Source organism: Toxorhynchites rutilus, chromosome 1 (genome assembly GCF_029784135.1).
Source record: "Toxorhynchites rutilus septentrionalis strain SRP chromosome 1, ASM2978413v1, whole genome shotgun sequence".
Classification (NCBI taxonomy): Eukaryota; Metazoa; Arthropoda; class Insecta; order Diptera; family Culicidae; genus Toxorhynchites; species Toxorhynchites rutilus.
The window spans coordinates 12,768,410-12,790,148 of NC_073744.1; the positions used below are offsets into that span (position 1 = coordinate 12,768,410).

At 39.6% G+C, this 21,739-nt stretch overlaps 2 protein-coding genes across 3 annotated transcripts; one reads left to right on the forward strand and one right to left on the reverse strand.

The window, feature by feature from the left end:
* The first annotated feature begins 1,192 nt into the window (after positions 1 to 1,192).
* LOC129762929 (uncharacterized) lies at positions 1,193 to 11,921 on the forward strand. 2 transcript variants are annotated; one of them, XM_055761557.1, is made up of 5 exons: positions 1,193 to 1,298; positions 1,546 to 1,868; positions 9,968 to 10,136; positions 10,218 to 10,839; positions 10,926 to 11,921. In XM_055761557.1, exons 4-5 carry the CDS (start codon positions 10,540 to 10,542, stop codon positions 11,265 to 11,267), a joined length of 642 nt encoding a protein of 213 aa, XP_055617532.1. In that variant the 5' UTR covers positions 1,193 to 1,298; positions 1,546 to 1,868; positions 9,968 to 10,136; positions 10,218 to 10,539; the 3' UTR covers positions 11,268 to 11,921. The 2 variants fall into 2 exon arrangements, with proteins under 2 accessions (XP_055617532.1, XP_055617533.1); XM_055761558.1 differs by lacking the exons at positions 1,193 to 1,298; positions 1,546 to 1,868 and adding an exon at positions 8,417 to 9,709.
* A 7,271-nt stretch (positions 11,922 to 19,192) lies between these two features.
* Positions 19,193 to 20,128, reverse strand: LOC129765071 (probable cyclin-dependent serine/threonine-protein kinase DDB_G0292550). Its single transcript, XM_055764914.1, has one exon. The coding sequence runs from the start codon at positions 20,126 to 20,128 to the stop codon at positions 19,193 to 19,195; it is 936 nt and encodes a 311-aa protein (XP_055620889.1).
* Positions 20,129 to 21,739: the final 1,611 nt, after the last annotated feature.

Genomic DNA, 21,739 nt, shown 5'->3' on the forward strand with positions numbered 1-21,739 from the left:
CATTGAAGCTGCAGAGCTTTTCAAAGTAATGGGTTTTCTTATGCCAAGTTTTGAAAAGTCATAAAAAATCACTCAAAATTTGGGATTCGAGCACTTAAACATTATAGCAAGAAAGGGAAAATATTTAGAAACAGCTGACGAGTTTTTTCAAAACCAAAAATCATGGGAAATCGAGATTTAAAAAAATGTATGCCAGATGTCTTAAAATTGCATGACACGTCGAGATTTACAGCTATCTGAAAAATATTTGTTTGTCAAAAAACGACGTTTCAGACGGAAAAACTAGTGGTGTCTCATCCGCTTTTTCAAACTGTTCATAGGACAGGTAGACAATCTCAGAAAAAAAAAATCAAAAATTTACCCAAAATGTTTCCTTTATTCCACATTTGTAGTATGGATCTGTTTGGGTGAAACTTCTCCACCGTGAAGAATGTAATCTGATGGCTACATTTGACCACACCACACAACCCGCAAGCAACACAACACAACACTACGGAATGAGCATTAATGACTACCGGGTTCAAACCTTTCATCTGAACCCGTCGCCATTCGAACACTTTTCTGCATCTTCAAATGCGAAGGACAAACGCAGTCTGCTATGTATGAAGCGATCACAACTACTAATGCAGAACAAAGCCGATGGAAACGGTAGAAAACACATGCACCATTGTTGATTGAACAGGTAGCTCACTTGGCCACGCGTAGCCTCAGAGGAAAACGACCGAGTGCCAAAAAATTGTTTTTGACAAAAAAAATGTTTCGAGATAACAATAAATCTCGACTTTTCGTGCAATTCTAAGACGATTGGCATCCAAATTTTTTTTAAAACCCCCGATTACCGGTGATTTTTCGGTTTTCAAAAAACTCAAATTTTAACGTCTTCGACACCAGTAAATGAAGTCCGAAGGATTAAATATTTTGCATAGGGTATATTATCGGGCGAATCAACATTTCGCAGCAGTTTCCGAATGAAAAATCAAGATAACCATTTGTATTGGCATCCAAAACCATACGTTTTGCCTAGTATTCCAAAAAAAAAACTAGTTTCAGAGTGTCGATTTTTTACAAAACATTTTTTTTTCGAGATGACAGTAGATGGGGTAACTTTTTAAAATTTGAGATGACCATTTTCATTGGCACCCTAGTGGTCATTGTATGGATGGTTAATTGATAACGCTTTATTTTACAGAGGCATGGTCAGATATGGGGGTCGACAGCGCTGCTCTGAAGAACGCACTTCGTGCGGTAGTGATGGTGATAAGCCGAAAGCTGAGGAAGCCAGTCGGGGGCCCTAAACGGTACTAGTAGTGCTGAGTAAAATGGTCTCTGATTACGAGTGCACTAAAATGTACAGCGTACAAAAAGACATCCGAACTCTAGTTCCAAGCAAAAATTCATCTATTCCAATGATTTGAGCCGAAAGAAACTACTCACTACAATAAAGCGCTTATATAACAAATATCTTGAATCTCTTCTTGTGTAGTTTCATAACGCATTTACGGTACTGCTAATGAGTTTTGTGTGTGTTTTTTTTTTTTGTTTTAGCCAATTTTCTCCGGACACTTGCAAAGTTGAAAAACAATTTGGTGGCGTTAGAACGCCGCAATCCCGCCGTTGACACCACCGAGAAACAAATCATCAGGGAGAAGATCGACGGGTTGCGTCGGCTGCGAAACTTGACTGACAGATCGGAAGAAGCGGTTCGGGATCTCCACATTGAGTTCATCGATGAACACGAAATGTTAGGCTTCTGTCATCAAAATGTGCCTGCGCTGGTCACTGGTTTCAATTTTCCCATTCTGGACGAGTATACCGTTGAGCTGCTTGAGGCAACCGTGAATGAGAACGACCGCATTCGGATGGAATATGTATGTATGAGAGTCATAAATGTATTACTCTGTGGTCGAAAGGTTCCGGAAATCATCGCCGAGTGGTGCCCTCAGTCACCGTTTGGAGTTTTGTTTCTCTTTTTAGGTTGCTTATTTTAGCATCATATCTTGACCGATGTGAAAATTGTTTAATCCAGAATCACCTGCATAGCACCGGAGACGAACTTATCAAGATGGGCCCGGAAAAGTTGATTGATAGTCTGTATCGACTGATTGTCAGAATTTGGGAAACAGAACAGCAACTGGAAGAATGGGAAGATGGGGTTATTTGCCCTATCTTCAAGAAAGGCGACAAACTAGACTGTGAAAACTTTCGTGCAATCACCAATCCTGAATGCCTCCTACAAAGTGCTTTCCCAAATCATCTTCCGTCGTCTATCGCTACTGACAAACAGGTTCGTGGGAGGCCGACTTCATCGAAGGTCGGTCTACTACTGATCAGATCTTCACCTTGCGGCAGATCCTTCAGAACTACCGTGAGTAAAAAGTCCCAACGCACCATCTTCACTGCGTTTCACAACATTTTTTCTGAGTTTCCAGAGATATGTAAGAAGTCTGTTGAATTGAAGTATATAGTGCAGGATATAATATTCCTATTGAATAAAACATGCCTCCACTTTCCGGACAATTCATAACAATGAATTGATGCAAAATTACCCAATTATCACATTGCTTTTTATGTAAAACAGAAGTATATGATTCTGAAGTACTTCATTGCACTTCTGACTGTACATTGGAGTTGACCTATCTCAACAGGGCCGTTTTGAAAATATTTTCCTCAAACCATCAAACATCAAATGGTCAGTCTTCTAAATGAAGATAGTTATTATATCCTACACTATATACTTCAATTCAACCGACTTCTTGCATATCTCTGGAAACTCAAAAAAAATGAGTGGTTCTATAGTTGTGAAACGCAATGTATTCATCGACTTCAAAGCCGCATATGATTCAATAACAGGATGGAACTACGGAGAATCATAGACGAGAATGGTTCGTGGTTAACTTGCGTGGTACGATTTTCAATTGTCAGTCAATTCATCTGCTTCGCTGATGACGTACACATTGTCGACAGAACATTTGAGACGGTAGCTGAACATTACACCAGTTTTAAGCACGGAGTTGGACTGAGAATCTATGCGACTATGCTGGCTTCCGGATCCGAGCACGACAGGACCCGATTAGGTAGCAGTGTAGCGATCGACGGCGATGAGTTCGAGTTAGTGAACCAATTAGCAATCGTGCGAAATGTTCCCTGTACAAAACGCTCATTAGGCCTGTTGTCCTCTGCGGACACGAAACGTGGACAAAACTCGAAGAGGGCCTGCGAGCATTCGAAGTCTTTGAACGACGTGTGTTAGGAACCATCTTGAACCACGAGCTCACGCAATCCACCGGCGAACTCAGTATCCAGAAAGTTTCAAAACTGGAAGAATGGTTAGACCAAATGGAACAGGACATGGTGAGCACGGGATGTCTGCGGAATTGGAGAGAGATAGTCACGAACTGAAATAATTGGAGAAGAATTTTGAGTCAGGCCATGTTGTAAAGACATTAAGCCAAAATAAATAAATGAATAAAATAAATAGAATCATCTGCAACCATAACTTTTGCGACATTCGACAGAGACATAAGTGGCCAATGACATGAACGTTTCAGGAGGAGACAGAAACTCGTCGACAATGAAAATCGACATCTGTAGAAAGAAAAAGCAAATTGCAAACTAAGTCATCAGAAGACGCCTAGTCAACGAAAGTCGTGCTCCGCAACTTACTATGGGGGAGGCGATCTGGCGTAGTGGTAACATCCATACCTCTCACGCAGAGATCACGAGTTCAATTCTCACTCCCAACATTCTTCCAAAAATGGAAGTAAAAGTGACGAACCAGCCGAAATGTGTTGAAAGTCACTATAATAAAGAAAAAAAAAAAAAAAAAAAAAAAACTTACTATGGTTCAACAAACTCCGATCTTGTACGAAGTGATCATGTATAAATCTCTGATCCGACCGGCACTCCTCGGGCACGGGAACGAACTGCGATGGGCGGGACTATTTACGAGATTGCTGGGCATCTGGAATGCCGTGCACAGAATAATCGTACATATCATGTCTAAACTACAGCTAGAGAAACTACAAACGACTGGGATGCGTTGTTATAACTGGAGCAATAAGAAGAACATACTCAAAGGCATTAGAGGCTATCCTTCACCTGTTACCTTTGAACCAACATATTCAGCTAAAGGCTAAGAAAAGCGCTTTAAAGCTTAAAAGATGGAAAAAAAATACTAGACGGGCACAAAACTTGTCACTTGAGCATCCTGAATTTCTTACCCGTTGGAGCAGCCTCAGAGATAAACAGTGATTGGATGGAACCTAGGACTAATTATAACATTCCATACAGTGAAATCGAACCTTTTCGTTCAGTATGAGATTGAGGTGGTCCCAGTATTCGTAATGGTTCAATCATGTTCTACACTGATGGGTTGAAAATGGCAATCAGAACAGGTGCGGGAGTGTATGGTCCCAGAATAAAAATCTCTGTGGCTATGGGAAACTGGCCTACAGTTTTTCAGGCAGAAATAGCTGCAATAATAGAATGATTGAATATCTGCCTCAAAAAAATATAGACATGCTAACATCTGCATATTCTCAGACAGTCAAGCAGCACTTAAAGCCCTTAGTGCTGTACAAAAATTGTCTGGGAATGCATTTGCTTTTTACGCCAACTATTTCGGATAAGTTCGGTACAACTGTATTGTATTCCTGGCCATTGCGGTATAGAGAGAAATGAACAAGTAGATGAAATCGCAAGACGCGGCTCAAGCTCACCCTTCACTGGTCCAGAATCATTCTGTGGAATTTCTGATTGTGTGTTCAAGAGTGAACTGAAGAAATGAGAAGACCTGGAAGTGACGGCCAACTGGATGGCTGTACAACCTAACCAGTCAAAAAAAAATTATCACACCGAATATTGAAATTACTCAACAATTGCAGAGTCTTGATGAGGAAATCTTCAGCACATTCACTGGTCTTGATCATGAGCTCATAACTCAGGAGCCTCAATTGACCATTTTTGTGTGTTATTCTAGCTATTAAGTCCACGCAACAAATATCATGTGACAGTAATCCCAGCCCCTTACCGTTCATATTACGATCTTTTGCATCGGTAATTGGTACAATTAATAACACAACAATGGAAGCCTCATATCAACAGTCCCGCTCAGAGTTATCATATGTACAGAATAATCTGTATTTATACAGATTTTTCAGACCTTTTAAAACCAAGAGTCTTTCACAGATTTTTTGGAATAACTAATGGCTTTTTTTTTATTAAATCGTTTATTTTTACAAGCTCAGTTACATAAGTTTAAAGGAGCCAAACTCCTATCTGTATTGTTACAAGTATATATAAACATTTTTCATTAATTCTAGTGTTAATGAAGTAGAGAACCGATTACTCGCGGTTTGCTCGAGTTTAGAAGGGTGACATTCAGGAAAAGGAAGGGATATAAGGATATGTTGACAATGTTCACACTCACATTCGCACTTACATTCATCATACTCGATTCTTAAGCCTATCTTATATCTAATATGTATTTACGTTTCACCTTATTCTATTGTTAGTAACAATGGATTTGCTTTCTCGCGAAGGAAAAGGAAAAGGAGAATATAAGGATATGAGGACAATCACAAACGAAGATCGATAACTTTTAGGAAGACATATATTTGGGACATGTAATCAAGGTCTAACCGAGCCAACACATCTCTCACCGGCACATTGGGCTGTCTTCCTCTGGCCCGAAGAGAGTTTTCTAAACTCGATCTGGCAACAAGATACACCTCGCACGACCAAACAACGTGTTCGATGTCGTGGTAACCATGGCCACAAGCACAGATATTGCCATCGGCAAGATTAAAACGAAAGAGTAGCGCGTCTAACGAAATAACTAATGGCTTGATGTCAATAATTTTTCCTAACCTCACCTATTCCATGAAATGAATCTCTTTTTGACATTCATATGTAGCGTGATGTTCTGCTCGATATAAGTAAAAATGCAAAAGTCGAACATAAATCATTTAGCGTGTAATAAACATACAATACAATATAATACACAGTATTCATGCACTTCTGTAAAAATTAAATGTGCACACAAATACACATTTAATTTTTACATCTAAATTAAATGTGCGAAAAAACTGTGAAAAAAAATCAATTTTGCCAAGCTCTTGTTGTGAGGATTGAGAACATCTGAATGAATCATCGATACGTTTCGAATTACTTCTTCCGGGAATATATTGGGAGAACAAATTGAAAATCTGACCATTGATCACTTCAAAAGAATTGTCCATTTTGAATACTTTTGTGCTGAAATTCGTCTCTACATTCGGCATTTATGGGAAGATATTAAAAATATATTTGATGAATAGCTATCTTCCGCGCAACCCAAAGCGAACAAAATAGAGTTTAACTCAGTTCAGGAAATATATCAATGCAGTTAAATCATAGACAATGAATTCGTCCGCAACAAGATAACTCCTAAGTTTTGCCATTGATTAATAAGTTGAAACTGAAACACCCGAATTACCTAAGAACAATTTGGAAACTAAAGCTGTTCATCTTAGTGTTTTGAGTAATATAGGTCCAGAAATATACATCAGATTCAAACTTTGGGTATTTTGAACAGCATCTGAAAAAGCAACATGATATCTATTGAAGCTGTAGAAACAGCTGCTGAACTGGGTAAGAATAACTTTTAGAACCATCTGCTGCAATTAATCGTCGAACGGTCGAACAACTTGAGTTGTTGAATATAAAATATAATAATATAAAAATTAAATAAATAAATTGACATATTCGTTGACAGCTATCCAGATGTTGAATTGTTACCTTATTATGCTATCTTTTAATTCTTTACCACTATTACATTTGTGTGTGTTCCAGTATATGTTATAATGAGAGAATTTACCCAGCTCTGATTAAACTTCCATTACACCTCAATGAAGCATTTTATAGTTTTTATGTTTGCTGGCACTACAAGAATACCATCAACATTGTTAAACCGTCAAATAACTATGCCACACAATAATAATATGGCTAAAAATTTAACTTTTAAATTCAATACAGATTTTCTGAGAAAGACCTTGAACGAGCTTGGCCAGGCGGCCTAGGGCACTTTCTTTGATTTTAAATAAAACACTACTTGTTCCACCAACAGGAAGCACAACCGTCCTCCTGCGTGGCTGACGATCGACCTCTTTATTTTCTTCTCTTATCCTAATCGCTGAGGATGTACATCTCTCAAGACTAAAATTATGGAGTTTGCTACCTCCTGTATATATGGAATTTTCCATTAGTATGAAAAATTCCAACTATCCTATTGGAAGATCCTTGGTTTGATTTTTCCCTATCTCTAATATAAATCTTTACCATTAGAATTCTTATTAAACATATTTCTTATGGGACGCGTGAAAAGGGTCGCTACAACCTAAGGGTGGGTTTAGACTAGTGATATATTCATGTGAATAAATATGATGAGATTTATAGAAATCGCATCAACCGTTTACACTAGCGTGAACTTCTATAATGAATAAATTCATATTTTCGGTGAATTTATTCACCTGAAGTAGAACTGCATCCAACTTTAGTGATTTCTCTCCAGTGAGAAATTCACAAGCGTTTACATATGGTGATTTTATTCAAGTTATATATACCTCGAATAAGTGTATCATATTTATTCTCACCCGTTTACACCTATTTTCACGTGAATAAATCCATCTATAGCTATAGATCTCCCTAATGTAAACCCGCCATAAGATAAAAAGATTTTTTTTAGATCAAAAACACAGATTTTATTATGGCAATCCTGGTCCCGCTGCGTATAGTCCAATTATGAACATTCGAACAATAGGAATATTCTTAAGCATAAGAAGGCGACATGTGTATCGATAAGATAGGAATACTCTTAGAGTAGTGCGGGGCAAAGGTGCGCACCTAACTGTTGTTGTCCAAAAACTCTTGAAATGAAAGCAAATAAAATCCAATTTGCTCAACAAACTGTAACTATATATATTACTTTCGAAACGTAGTACAATAATTTCTCGAGTTTTGTTTGTAGTTGGACAAATACCTATTTTAATTCAAAATGACAAATGCGAAATTTGCCCCCATAGTGGGGGCAAAAGTGCGCCCTTAGTGAATTGAACCTCTGAGATAATTTGTAACAAAAATAAATGTTTTATCATTACCAGCGGAAGACGCATCATTACTAAAGTGTGTAGACACCATCCAGTGGGGAGGAGGGGGTGTTGTACAATGTTTTATGGGTGGAGAAGGTTGGTTGTTATGGTCGCACATGATTTTGTTATGTATTGATTGATTCTTGGCACCTAGAAATATGATAAACAATTGCTTAAAAATAATTCAAAATGAATTTCAAGTCGTCAGTCTCCTCCCTCCCGAAAATTTCCACTCGTTATGTGGATGGCCCCCACATAACGAGTGGAAATTTTCGGGAGGGAGGAGACTGACGACTTGAAATTCATTTTGAATTATTTTTAAGCAATTGTTTATTTTTTTCTCCTCTTGGATTTCGGTTCTGAGGATTCCGACGCTTTGCATTGGAGCGCTGTAGCTTCGTTGCGCTGTTGTGGGGTTCGAAGAGATAGACGATGTTTCCTCATGAACTTGGTTGAATTCGTGCTGGAGGTTGTTGGCTTCCGTAAAATTAAACGCCATGCACCGTAAATCTTTGAGAGTACCTTAGAAAGCTTTGTCCAGCGCTCTGCAATGGTTCGCCAGATCCTCTGAACCGCCCTAGGTGCTCGCTGGCACATCCCAGCAGAAGTAGAAATATCAATAAAAGAAGATCCAGATCATAAATCACTTACTGATATGAGCCTCTTTCTCAGAGCTGATTCAGAAATACCGAGGACTACCGCAATCCGACGCTTCAAGACTCTCTCCCGAAGCTTCTGTCGGGCCAATTCGAGCATTCCTGGAGTGTATTTCTTCAAATTAGTTCTCTTCTTGTGGGTCCCATTCAAAATTTGTTCAAAAAATTTTTTAATTTATATTATTATTTAATTTAATTTTTTTTATTTTTTATTTTTTGTCCCAGGAATTTTTCAACTAATCGAGTTTTTCAAAAAAGCTCTCGAACTTTTTCACAAAAAAAATATGCACTATTATCTACTATAGAATAAAGGTTTCCTTGACAATGTAGTTTCGAACTTTCCAGTTATTTTAGGTAAGTAAATCGTCATCCCCAAAATAGATCAAAAATAAAATAGATCAAAATAACGCAAAACTTTTTGCCACTTTCATGGAATGTATCATTGTTGTATGTGTGAGCAGCTGGTTTAATAATGTGTCAAACGAATACACTGTTGCCGAATTTTCATACTCGTTTATTTCAATAAGGCCAGTGCGCACTTTTGCCCCGTGCGCACCTTTGCTCCGGCAGTACTCTACGCCTAAAACAGCTACTGTGTTATAAACAACAACATTATCGTCAGATGAAAATGTACATGAATAAATTCGGCTCTGTTACAGCTGAATTGCTAAATGAGCCTGATAAAATAAACAGATGGGATAAAAACATAAAAAACGCTATCCAGCATCGAAGACAGAGAAGTGCATGAATACTACCGCTCCGAAGTAGTTGCCTCAATGCGGTCCTGGGGGGATTCAAGCAATCCAGGAGTAGATGATTCAATTTTAGTGGGTGATCAAACCACGTCTGGTTTACCCGTCTCAGATAAGGGTGACAGAACTTTCCTGAACTCTTTAAGAAACACCCACGAACACACGCACGCATCACGTAGGAAAGGATTTTGTCAAAATAATACGATCTTTTTCAACATGATTGGTTCAAAATTACTCGATTTTTTTTCGACGGGCGCATCAATCGCGTAAAAAATTAATCCAGCGTGAATAAATAAACATGGTTTGGAGTTTCGCTTTGCTGCAGTAAAATAGTTGCCAAAACCTCAACTGAACTGAATGATTTCCGGAAACTTTCCGATCAATGCTGTATGTAGTTTATTACAATGTACTAATGGTCTGTATTTGTTCCCAGATTCAATACCTCAGAGCAAGGAAACCCAAATCTGTTGCAATCATCAACATTTTCCATACACTGTTTCTGGATGAGGCCATGTACAGCTACAACTTCTCTGGTATCTGCAATCGTGGCAAGGGAAGGAAAGCGATGCAAAACTATACAATTTTCATGGATTGTATGTTGGGTTAGTGTGAGACTTTGGGTGCACGGGTCAACAAACAGTCAGTATAGGTCTCTAATCTATTTCGGTTTTTTTTTTTTGCAGAAGCATGGGGTGATCATGGTATTGACAGAACCTCTCTGAAGGATAGTCTCAATCAAGTAATCAAAAATATAAACGGACGCAAGAGGAACCGTAAATATTTTGCAAAACGAAAATTGAAGGATAAGATTGACGAACCTAAACGTATGATCGATTGAAAACCAACGAGACCAACTACATCACGAATAAAGAATTGTGCTTTCGAATAATTAAACCGTGTTTCATTTCACCTATGACAGTGTGAACTTTGCAACACTACCAGTTCTAAGGCAGACAAAACATTAACAAAAATTTTCATTCAATCCAAATAGTGGCGCGCAATCTGATGGAACCCACCATCAAAATCGAAGAGGACAGCGTCGAATTCGATGAGTTTGCTTTCTTCTCGGTGCAACAACGCAACGCAAGGACCGAATGCGGTACCAGCAACAGTAAATCGTCTGTCGCAAGTCGTCGGTCGAGACGTTCGACGACAAAGCTACAGATCGCCGATCTGTTTCACATTTCCAACGTCTGCACCCAAAGTCGGAACCTGCTGAAGCAACCTTTCCCCGTTCAGTCGGTGAACGAGTTGAATGAACTCGATACGCTGCTGCTGGGAAATCCTAACTTCATGGACAAATGCGTGAGCTTACATAATTTCGCTTTGGATGCTTGACAGCTCCTATCGAAATCCGGGTTCATTTTAATCGAAATCCTTTTGTCTCGCAGGCACAATCTCTCCACAACGCTGTTCGAAACGAAACACTCGAAAACGTAACCGGTCACATGAGACTGCTACTGGAGTTTGCAGTGGACTACTCGGTGCTGCTGAAATACAGCTGGTATGGATTTCTGCCAAGATCACCGATTGCCCGAGGAATGGGCGAACAGCAACCGTTCCGGAACCTGATAGGTGTCATACACCTGCTGCATCGGGCCCGGCGGCTCCGTTTTGGCAAATGCAGCCTAGAGGAGATTCACGAGGGGATTGAGAAGTTCCTAAAACGGAAACTGCGCTGCCACGCGCTGTTCGTGAAGAAGCAAGCCTACGTCATCCAGAGCATTGGGTAGAAAACAGGTGCCAAAGAAAGGAAAAGGTTCTAGTCACAATGGAAACCGTAATGCACACTATAAAGAATAAAATTTGGTTTTTACGGCAGTATTATACTCATACGATGAACTAAGATCTAGAAGTTTGTCCAAAAAAAAAACAATATTATAGATTATATTAGAGATATCGCAACTTGCGCAATGTGCTTGAGAAGCGCACAATTATTTAGTCAAAACTAAACCAAAGTTGAAGTGAAGAATTAGAGGCCAAAGTTTTAGTTTAGGACAAACCTTACAAGTCGTAGTGTTTATCAATTGTCGTTTTGGAAAAGATAGCAAAAACTTTGCTGTAAATAACTCAACTCATAGAAATGGGAATGATGATTTATTTATTTATTGTATTTTGAAAGGACAACAAAAACTGAAACCTATTTCATCAGAATTCGATTTATATTTCGTTCGTGAAACACTCAAGGTGCGAAAAATCAGTTATACTACTAAAATAAGTGAGTTAGAATTATCAGCATCCATGATAATTTAATCCAATTACTAATGCTAATACTCTGAACACTCGAAATATGAACTCTCTTCTAATGTGCCATATGTTTAGCCATCCGCGTCGATGCAACCAGTGAGTGTTTTTTTCTTGTGATTTGATATAAAAACGTTTGGTGAATAAAGATAACTTCAGTATAAGTTTGCATCTTGTTATCTCCAAGCGCAAGGCGACTCGAGAATATATGCATTAAAATAAACATTTCTACACCCACAGAGACTAAAAGACGCAAAATGTACACAAAGCGTGCGGAATCTGCTTCGAAGGCGAAACCAGGTACCGGGCCCCAGAAACGTGAGCCATATGTTCTGCTGCTGCCGGAGGGAAAAATCGTTGGTGTACGCACTGGACGAGTTGATGGTGTGCACAAATATGATAATCCGTACACTAGCGCATTCGACATCGAACACATCTTACTCGACCACGATCTGTACGAGAATCGCAACGGGGCAGATATTGTGAGCTATCTTCGACAGGGCTCAAAACTCACCGATCCGGAAAATAACGAACTGGTGCGAATTTGCTGCGAACATCTGCAACGCTGTGATGGGTAACTTACAAATAGAAATGGTTTTCTTTCTGCTCCCCTCAAAATAATCTTTCATCAAACGTTGCAGTTCTATGTATCCGAACACGGACAAAAAAGAAACGCTGGCCAAATCAATCGTGTGTACCTATCCGCAATTGGCTAACGCGAACTGCCCGGAAGAACCTCACGCACTGTACTTCCACCGCAAGCTGGATCACGTTGTAGATGATCGCCACTCGGGGAAGATAGCTAATCGATTCGACACGATCGTACGCAAGGCTAATGGGAAAAACCGATACAGGAAGCCGAGCCACGTAATAATGAGTTGAAGTTAGCTGCATTACTTGTTTATTTTCGTTGATGACCGCTGGTACCGGGAATACAACTACTTAATTTGAAGAAGAGATTCGTATGTAGGACTCCCAAGAACGAATTGAAATCGAGCATTTTCTTGCTCGTCGGTTGTCTACTTGGGTGCGAACGTGGGAAACTCCTGTCAGTTTAGTTAAGTACTAATGTTTACTAAGTGTCCATCGCATTGTAAATCAGATCTAATTTCTGTCGAAAAAGGAACATATTCTTCTCATCTTAAGTATTACTAGCTGACCCGGCAAACTTCTTCCCGCCCAAAATTGATTTTTCGTTATCAATACCTTCAAACATTCACGTTTTCTTACTTAGCGAACGTTCATAGGTCCAATCACAGAACCTTTCATTAATTAATCTTGTAGTTGACCCTATACTATTTCCTTTTACTATAAATTTCCTAGTTCTTCTACCAAAATTCGTCATTATAATATCAAACTATTTTCAGACACAATTTTCGTTCAATCACTTGCAAATAAGAGGCTGTCCACATACCACGCGGACAACTTTAGTGGTTAGAGGGTTACGAAAATGGGGGGGGTACAGAAAATTTCCACAAGGACATTTGTTTTATTCTTAATAATCAAACGTAATATGATCTATAGTGGTACCCATGGCCTAGTGGTAAGCGTTGCGCTTGCCAAGATGGGGGCTTCGGGTTCGACTCCCAGTCAGAAATGCTATCGTCACAGATCGTTTTTCTGGCTTACACTGGTAAAGGGGAACTGTCTAGGGTGTCGTGGGATGAGCATTTGGTATTGCCAGTCCCCAAAAAAAGCCACAAAAACCCGGAAACAGCTCCTCTAAGCGAATTGATGCCACTATAAGCGTCTTTGCTCAGTCCTGGTGGTACTCGGGGCGAAAAGCAGCAGTATCACGATGGTCCTCCTGCGAGATAGTGGGGTTGGTCGCAGGCCTTGCAAGCCGCACCACTAAAACACTAAGCAACGAACGATACACAAGAAGATTTGAACCGGACTAATCAACACAGACCCAGGCGACGACAACGGACTAACGATTGGAAACTCGGGACGTAGAATTGTCGATCTCTCAATTCCATCGGAAGTACTCGTGTACTTTCCGAACTATTGAAAAAACCGCAAGTTTGACATCGTAGCGCTGCAGGAAGTGTGTTGGAGAGGATCTACAGTACGAACATTTCGCGATGGATATACCATCTACCAGAGCTGCGGCAACACTAACGAGCTAGGTACAGCTTTCATCGTGTTGGGCAATATGCAGAAGCGAGTGATTGGTTGGTGGCCAATCAACCCAAGAATATGCAGATTGGGGTTTAAGGGCCGATTCTTCAACATCAGCATCATTAACGTGCACAGCCCTCACCTTGCAAGTACCGATGATGACAAAGACGAATTCTACGCGCAGCTGGATCGCGGATACGAACGCTGCCCAAAACATGACATCAAGATCATCATCGGAGATTTCAATGCCCAGATCGGTAAAGAGGAGTAGTTCAAACCTGTAATTGGTATGTCCAGTGCACACCAGTTAACAAATGAAAACGGCCGTACGCAGTACCTTCTTCCAACACCAATACACCTGAAGTTCACCCAATCAAACAGAATATCAGATCGACCATGTTCTGATAGACATTTCTCGGACAAAACTGACGTCAGAACCTATCGAGGCGCTAACATCGACTCGGACCACTACCTAGTGATGGTTAAGATGCGCCCAAAACCCTCCGTTGTGAACAACATTCGGTACCGATGCCCGCGACCGTACAATTTTACGCGACTGAAACAAGCAGATGTCGCCGAAAACTACGCACATTCGCTTGAAGCTGCGCTGCCGGAAGAGGAACAAATTAACGAAGCTGCTCTCGAGGACTGCTGGAGCATAATTAAAACAGCCATAAACAGCGTAGCGGAGAACATCCTAGGACAAGTGGAACGAAGACGACGGTACGATTGGTTCGATGATGAGTGTCAGCAAGTGTTACAGGAGAAAAACGCTGCGCGGGAGCTCATGCTGCTGTAAACGTGAAGAAGGAACTTACGCCATTCAGTGGCGTCGACTTTCGGATTTGGTAAATTAATAAACACAAACGCTATTCGTACAAGCGTCGCCTCTCTACTGTATACTGTCAACTGACATCTGTATTCAAAGAAAAGACTCTCGGGGCTTAAATACTAGTTTACAAAAATAGGCTTAAACTCTACACAGAATATTTACAAATTATGCTGGGCGGAGCATCGCACCAGCAGTTAGAGTGGGCTGTGATGGCCTTGGTCAGACGCGTTCTTCGGAGAGAGAGAGAAAGCACTTCTTTGTGGGTCAAAGTAAATAGGAAAAGAAAGTGCTGAAACATGTGTGCCGGATGCGCGCCACATGTTTGGTTAAATTTCTGCTGCTAGCTAAACTCGCAGCGGGGCGGAAGGAAGACAAACTCGCCGCTGCCCTTGGTGCGCGTCGAGTTATACAATCATAAATAGTAAACGAAATAGTATAAGTGATGAGTTGGGTTTAAGCGTGATCATATTACACCTTTCCCCTTTCGGAGAATGACGTAACATTGAGAAGTCATTCAAGTTAAATTAGGTGGAAAGATTCGTCTGACCTTACAATTTTAGTGTTTATTCAATGTTTGTGATATGTACATTTTTCGTGTATTCAGGTAAAAATTAAGTTTGTTTATAAAGATTATCCTTATAATATGATTATACGGATTGTCTTCGTTGGGTGTTCTATTTGCTTATAAATATATTTATTTTTAATATTTGTTTAATATATACATTTTACATTTGATAATAACTGTCGGAAGGATTAACTGCTAACTAGGTATCCCTTTCCCCTTAGGGTGGGGTTGCTCATATGGTATTATTCTGTTTTTATGTACAGTCTGGACTTTATTGGTTTGATCATCTCTTATTGTTACGTTAGGGTGTTTAATGTCAATTATTATATATGGTCCTACGTATACTTTGTCTAATTTGGATCTGTTTTCGTTTGATAGAAATACTAGATCATTAATGGCTACTTTTGATGGTCTAGCCATGGTTTTCTGTGTCTCATTTCTGGCTTTTCTTACCTTATCAATTATTTCCCTAGCGGTATTTGATGCTATTTGTAGTTTATATTTAAGTTCTTTGTAATATAAATCCATGTTGTAAATTGGTTCTACATATGTGCTTGTTGTGAGGTTTTGTGGTAATTTAGCATTCGTTCCAAAAACTAACTCGAATGGAGTGTATGAGAAATCTGTGTGTGGTGTTGTGTTGTAGCAGAATGTGTAGTAAGGCAACCATTCATCCCAGTCACTCTGTGCTTGGTTGACGAATTGCCTTACGTACTCGTTAAGACAACGATGGTTCCTTTCCAGGCTTCCTATTGATTGAGGGTGATATGGAGTGGAAAAATTTTGTTTAAGCTTCAGTAATGAAGCTATGTTTTCGAATAACTCGTTCTTATATTCAGTTCCTTGGTCTGTTTGGATGAGTTTTGGAATTCCATAGACCAGAATTAAGTTTTCTATGAAGGCTTTGGCTATGGTGGATGCTTGTTTGTCTATTGTGGGTTTAATAATGATGTATTTTGTTAAGTTGCATTGAATGGTCAGTGCGTATCGGTTTCCATTATTGGATCTGTTAAATGGTCCAATTGTGTCAATCGATACGCAGTCGAATGCTTTTTGGGGTGTTTTAATTTCGACGAAATTTTCGTTTGTTCGTATTGTGTGTTTATTTTGCTGGCATTTTATGCACTTCTTGATGTAGCTACTGATATCTTTTTTCATGCCACTCCACGAATAGAGTCTGCTTAACTTTTTGTATAGTCTGGTGACTCCTGTATGTCCACCAGTGGGTGTATCGTGATTGTTTTTTATAATTTCGAACCTTTCGTTTTGGCTTTCTATCACACGCTTGGGTGTGTAGAGCACTATTTGCAAGTCTTTGAGCGTGTCATTACAAATCTTCTTAAAGGTTTGCACGCTGCATATTTGGAAAATTACGCTTGATAACGCTAGAGCTATCATGCTAATTTTCAAGTTTTTGGCCATATTTTCAACTTTCTTTACTAGTTTTCCCAGGGATTCTTTTGTGTTGCTTGCATTTTCAATTATTGTCGACGACTTTTCTTCGGTTCCTTTTTTATTCATTATTGCGCATTTCAAATTTTTGTTTCCGCTAGCGTTTGTTTCTTTATTCATTTCTAATGCGCGTCCGCATAGAAGTTTAGGTAGGTTTTGCCATTCTCGGGGTTCAATAGCCTCGTACGCTCTGAGCTGATCAGACTCAGTATCGTCGGGGTTTGAATTATTGTCTGTAATTTCTGTGTCGTTATTCGTTTCGTTTAGTTTTCTAGTCATTGCTCTGGTTTGTATACCCAGGACTTTTATAGTTTTAAGTGCCTCGGAATTAATTGCTATTCGTGATAGCGCATCTGCAGTCACATTTAGCTTACCTTGAACGTATTTTACATCAAAATGGAATTCTTCAAGATCCAACCTCATTCTTGTGAGTTTTGATGAGGGATCTTTCATTGAAAATAAATATACTAACGGTCTGTGATCCGTTTTTACTGTGAATTTCCTCCCGTAGAGGTATGGTCTAAAGTACGTAATTGCCCAGTGAATTGCTGTCAATTCCTGTTCAATTGTCGATTTATTGGCTTCACCTTTTGTGAAGGCTTTGCTTGCGTATGCAATGGGTAGTTCTATACCGTCGTTTTCTTGGGCTAAGACGGCGCCGCATGCTATTTTTGAAGCATCGGTTATTAGGGTGAATTCTTGTGTGAAATCGGGGAATTTGAGAACTTTTGGTGAGATAAGTTCGTTTTTCAATTTATTGAATGCATTTTGGCATTCGGGAGACCAATCAAATTTTGCGTTTTTTCTGAGCAATTTGTTTAATGGGTACGCTATTTCTGCGAAATTTTGTATGAACCTCCGGTAATAGTTGCAAAAGGCAACAAAACGCCTCACTTCATCTGCTGATGATGGTGTGGGGTAGTTTGTTACCGCTGAAAACTTTGATTGGTCGGGCTGTATACCTGCCGCTGAAATGTTGTGACCTAGATATGTTACGTCTGGTCTGAAGAAGGAGCATTTTTTGGGATTTAATTTTAAGTTGTAGTTTTGTAATTGTTTGAAAACGTTTTCCAAGTTAATAAGGTGATGGTTTATTGAGCAGCCGACGACGATGATGTCGTCGATGTAAAGGAATGCACATTCAGGTGGGAGTCCGCTAAGTGCTATGGACATCATTCTCTGAAAGCTATTTGGTGATATATTTAGACCGAATGGTAACCTATTGAATTCGTAGTGGCCGTTAGAGGTCGAAAATGCTGTGTACTTTTTTGATTTTTCGTCAAGTTCGATTTGGTGGAAACCTGACATTAAATCTAGGGTTGTAAAATATTTGGCTCTGCCCAAATGATCGAGGATTTCGTCGATTCTTGGTAGGGGGAATTTATCTGGGGTTATCTTTTTATTTAGTTGTCGAAAGTCAACCACTAATCGCCATTTTTTATCTTGAGTATTTGATTTCTTTGGGACTAAGAGGATGGGAGAATTGTATGGTGAGGTGGAATTTTGGATTATTTTGTTATTTAGCATGTGGCTGATTTGGTTATTTATTTCTGAAATTTGTGCTTCCGGGGTTCGATAATTCTTTATGTAGACGGGTGTCTTGTCTTGAAGGTGAATGGTTTGCTTGTAGAAGTTGGTGGTTGTCAATATGTCGTCTTCTAGTGCAAAAATGTCGTTGTATTTAGTGCATAATTCTGTTAATTTCTCCTGGGCATGTTGGGGTGTATGATTCAAATTGAGTTCCTTAATCAGTTTCTCGTGTCTACCTTTTGGGTTTTCTCCTAATTCCGTTGTAATGTGATTTATGGTGTATTCTTTAAGGGGGATAGTGGTGGGGGCGAAGGTTTTTGGGATTGATGTTGGTGTGGTATTTGTGTTAATTATTGTAATGAATTGTGAGTTTGGGTTTATTATTGTGTTTGCGCAAAAAATGCCTGGTTTGATTTCTTGTGCGATCACAAGGGCATCATCGTTTAGGTTGAGTGACGGGAAGTGTTTTATAATTTGGCATCTAGGGGGAATAATGTAATTGTTTTCCCAGCTATCTTGAATCGGAATTTCAATTTTGGTGTTTTCATAGTTGAAGGTCATTAGCCATGTTTTGAGGCATAGGTTACATTCATATTTGGTGAGGAAATCTCTGCCTAAAATGCCATCTGCAATTATAGGAAACTTGTTGTTGACGATTTGAAATTGGTGTGGAATTTGGATATCGTCAAAAATGATATTTGTATTTGTGCTTGCTATGGATTCGGTCTTTCCCTCCGTAACTCCATTAATAATGCATCTATTTCCGGGGTGTATTAATTGTTTTCCGTTAATTTTTTCTTCTTTTACTATTGAGATGTCAGCGCCTGTATCAATTATTAATATACATGGTTTGCTTGACATTTGTAAGTATAGTGTAACGAACATTGAACAATTCACGTCGCATTTAAAAATATTTAATGTTGGTCTCCGTAATGTTTGTTTTCCTCCAATGTCAATGCCGGTTCGGACTGGAGGGCATCCGTCGGTTGTGACTCGTTTCCCGTTAGGCGGATGTATTGCTGAGGGCGGTTAAAATTTGTATTCCGCCTATTGTTGTTGTTGTTATTTCGCTGTGGGTTTATGTTTGAGAATTGGTCTCGAACTTGGTTTTGCTGGCCAAAACGGTTATAGTTATTACGCGGTTGGTTTTGGAAATTATTTTGGTTGAAATTGTTGCGGTTGAAATTGTTTTGGTTTCTACCGCGGTTATGGAAGTCGTTTGGCCTGCGCCTGTAATTATTATAATGTGTGTCAACGTTGTTGTTGAAACGGTTGGCGTTTCTGTTGGTTTGCGAGTATGCAAATACTGATGCGCTCGCATTATTTAAGTTTTCCTCCAACGCTTTAGTCATCGCGTCGGAGTATGAATTGAAATTCCCTGCTCTTATGATGAGCGAGGTTTTTTCGTTTTTTAACCCTCCGGCTAAATGTTTGACGCCTTCTTTGTTTGCCATAGATTTGGCAACTTGGGGCGGAATTTCTTTAGCGGTGTACGCTGTTTCCAAACTGAACACCAATTTTTCTAAATCCAGGCAAAATTGTTCGATTCCACCGTTTTGTTTTAAGTTAGCCATTTTAGCTAGAACTTGTTCCGGTGGACTGGTCGTTATTTTAGCTTTTAAAATTTTGCTTATCTCGCTCACCGATGTCGGTGTTTCAGTGAATGCATTTCTCGCCCGTCCCTCTAGTTTGGTTAGTATGACGTTAATTATGGTTGCTTTGTTTTCCGGTGTTTCAAATGTTTTCACCAAGTTTAAAGCGTCAGCGAAGGCTTTCAGTTTGTCTATGTTTCCGTCGAATTGCGGAACTATAGACGATGTAGTCTTGATTATTTCGAGTATGCTAGCCATTTTCGGTTTTCTTTGTAACCTGAGGCAAAATAGGACGGCTAGCGCAATTTCCTTGAGTGTTCTTGGTCTACCCTTTTCGATTGACGCCTTAATTGCGTTCAAAAGTTGGTCCGCCTTTTCGGTTATTTTTATGATTTCTGAGCCGTGGGTTGTGTCTAGTAACGTAGACGACAATTTTTTAATCTGTTTCACAAGCGCTTCCGCTTCCGTGAGGCGTTTGGCTAAGGTACTTTTCCTTAGTTTTCTGACCAGTTCCTGTTGTATAGTCAGGTGTATATGTTTTAGTTTTTGTATATTCAATTGGATGAGCTTTGTTACTTCGTCCATTCAAGGAGACAAGGAAAAATGGTTATCGGTAAGGAATTTATTATGCTGAGGCTGCGTTCGAACGCATGTTTTAAAATTTTCGAATTCTTTTAGACGGTGTCGACTACGGCTGCGTGAGCTTTTGCCGCTTGCATAGCATGTGCATTCATGCATGCCTTATATGCTTTGTATATTTTCGAAATTAGTAGTATGGATATGAGGGCAAGTGTGACGCAGATAATCGCTCCTTGAGCTTCGTGCATTACACTGTGGTTCTCTAGGTGATTTAAAATTTGGATTTGAGCGTCGCCCGTGTTACTAACGGGTTTGGTATTAAATAACCCCATGTTCAACGGTACATATGTAAAACCAATTTTGTGGGTATTGTAATTGCTTTTTTTTTTTTCTAATTCCTACTACCTATTCCTACTGCCGCGTGGGTATTACGATAAAAAATATTTTGTGCCTCGACTATAAATTTATTACATGATATCCGTATATAAAAGGATTAGACTAACTCGAGTCTGACTTACGCCACGTTTTCTCCGCAAGTGTCCTCTTCTCGGGGGTGGGGGGGGCGTGGGTGCCTCTGCTTCCGTCAGATCTCAGGGGTGTCCAGTTGGATCCAAATCGATGTTCATTTTTTTTTTGAAATACTGCTTGACTTGCGAATGTTATTTATCCAGGTGGCTACTGTCAGCTTCACGATTTCACTTGTGTCTGCGATTCTAATTTTTCGTAAACGGCTTCAATAGTTTCCGCTGGGGTCCAATTTCTTCCCCGCTTTGCCGATTTTCACTTTCACCATCTTTTCGCTGAATGTTTCGTTACTCAATTTATTCACACTTGCACTGCGTCCGGTTGGTTTAAAAGTTCATTTAGCGAATTTTTCTTAGCTTAAATGATTCATATTCACACCGTACCCGGTTGGTTGGGACCTAACACACACAACACAACAGTAGGCTTCTTCTTCTTCTTGTTTTTAAAAGGCTTTAAACTTTGCAGTTCACCATTGCCTCTGCTCAGTAGGCTCTAAACTCTGCGTTTAAATTCACTTTAATACGCGATAACAGCATCGGATCTGTCGGTTCACTCGTGACTCGGTGTCACTGGTCGCCATGTAAACGTGAAGAAGGAACTTACGCCATTCAGTGGCGTCGACTTTCGGATTTGGTAAATTAATAAACACAAACGCTATTCGTACAAGCGTCGCCTCTCTACTGTATACTGTCAACTGACATCTGTATTCAAAGAAAAGACTCTCGGGGCTTAAATACTAGTTTACAAAAATAGGCTTAAACTCTA

Excerpts from the sequence above, each read along its gene's own strand:
- LOC129762929 (XM_055761557.1), top strand. The coding sequence starts at position 10,540 with ATGGAACCCACCATCAAAATCGAAGAGGACAGCGTCGAATTCGATGAG. Across the intron at positions 10,840-10,925 it reads CTAACTTCATGGACAAATGC|GCACAATCTCTCCACAACGC; the intron begins GTGAGCTTACAT and ends TTTGTCTCGCAG.
- LOC129765071 (XM_055764914.1), bottom strand. The coding sequence starts at position 20,128 with ATGGCTAGCATACTCGAAATAATCAAGACTACATCGTCTATAGTTCCG.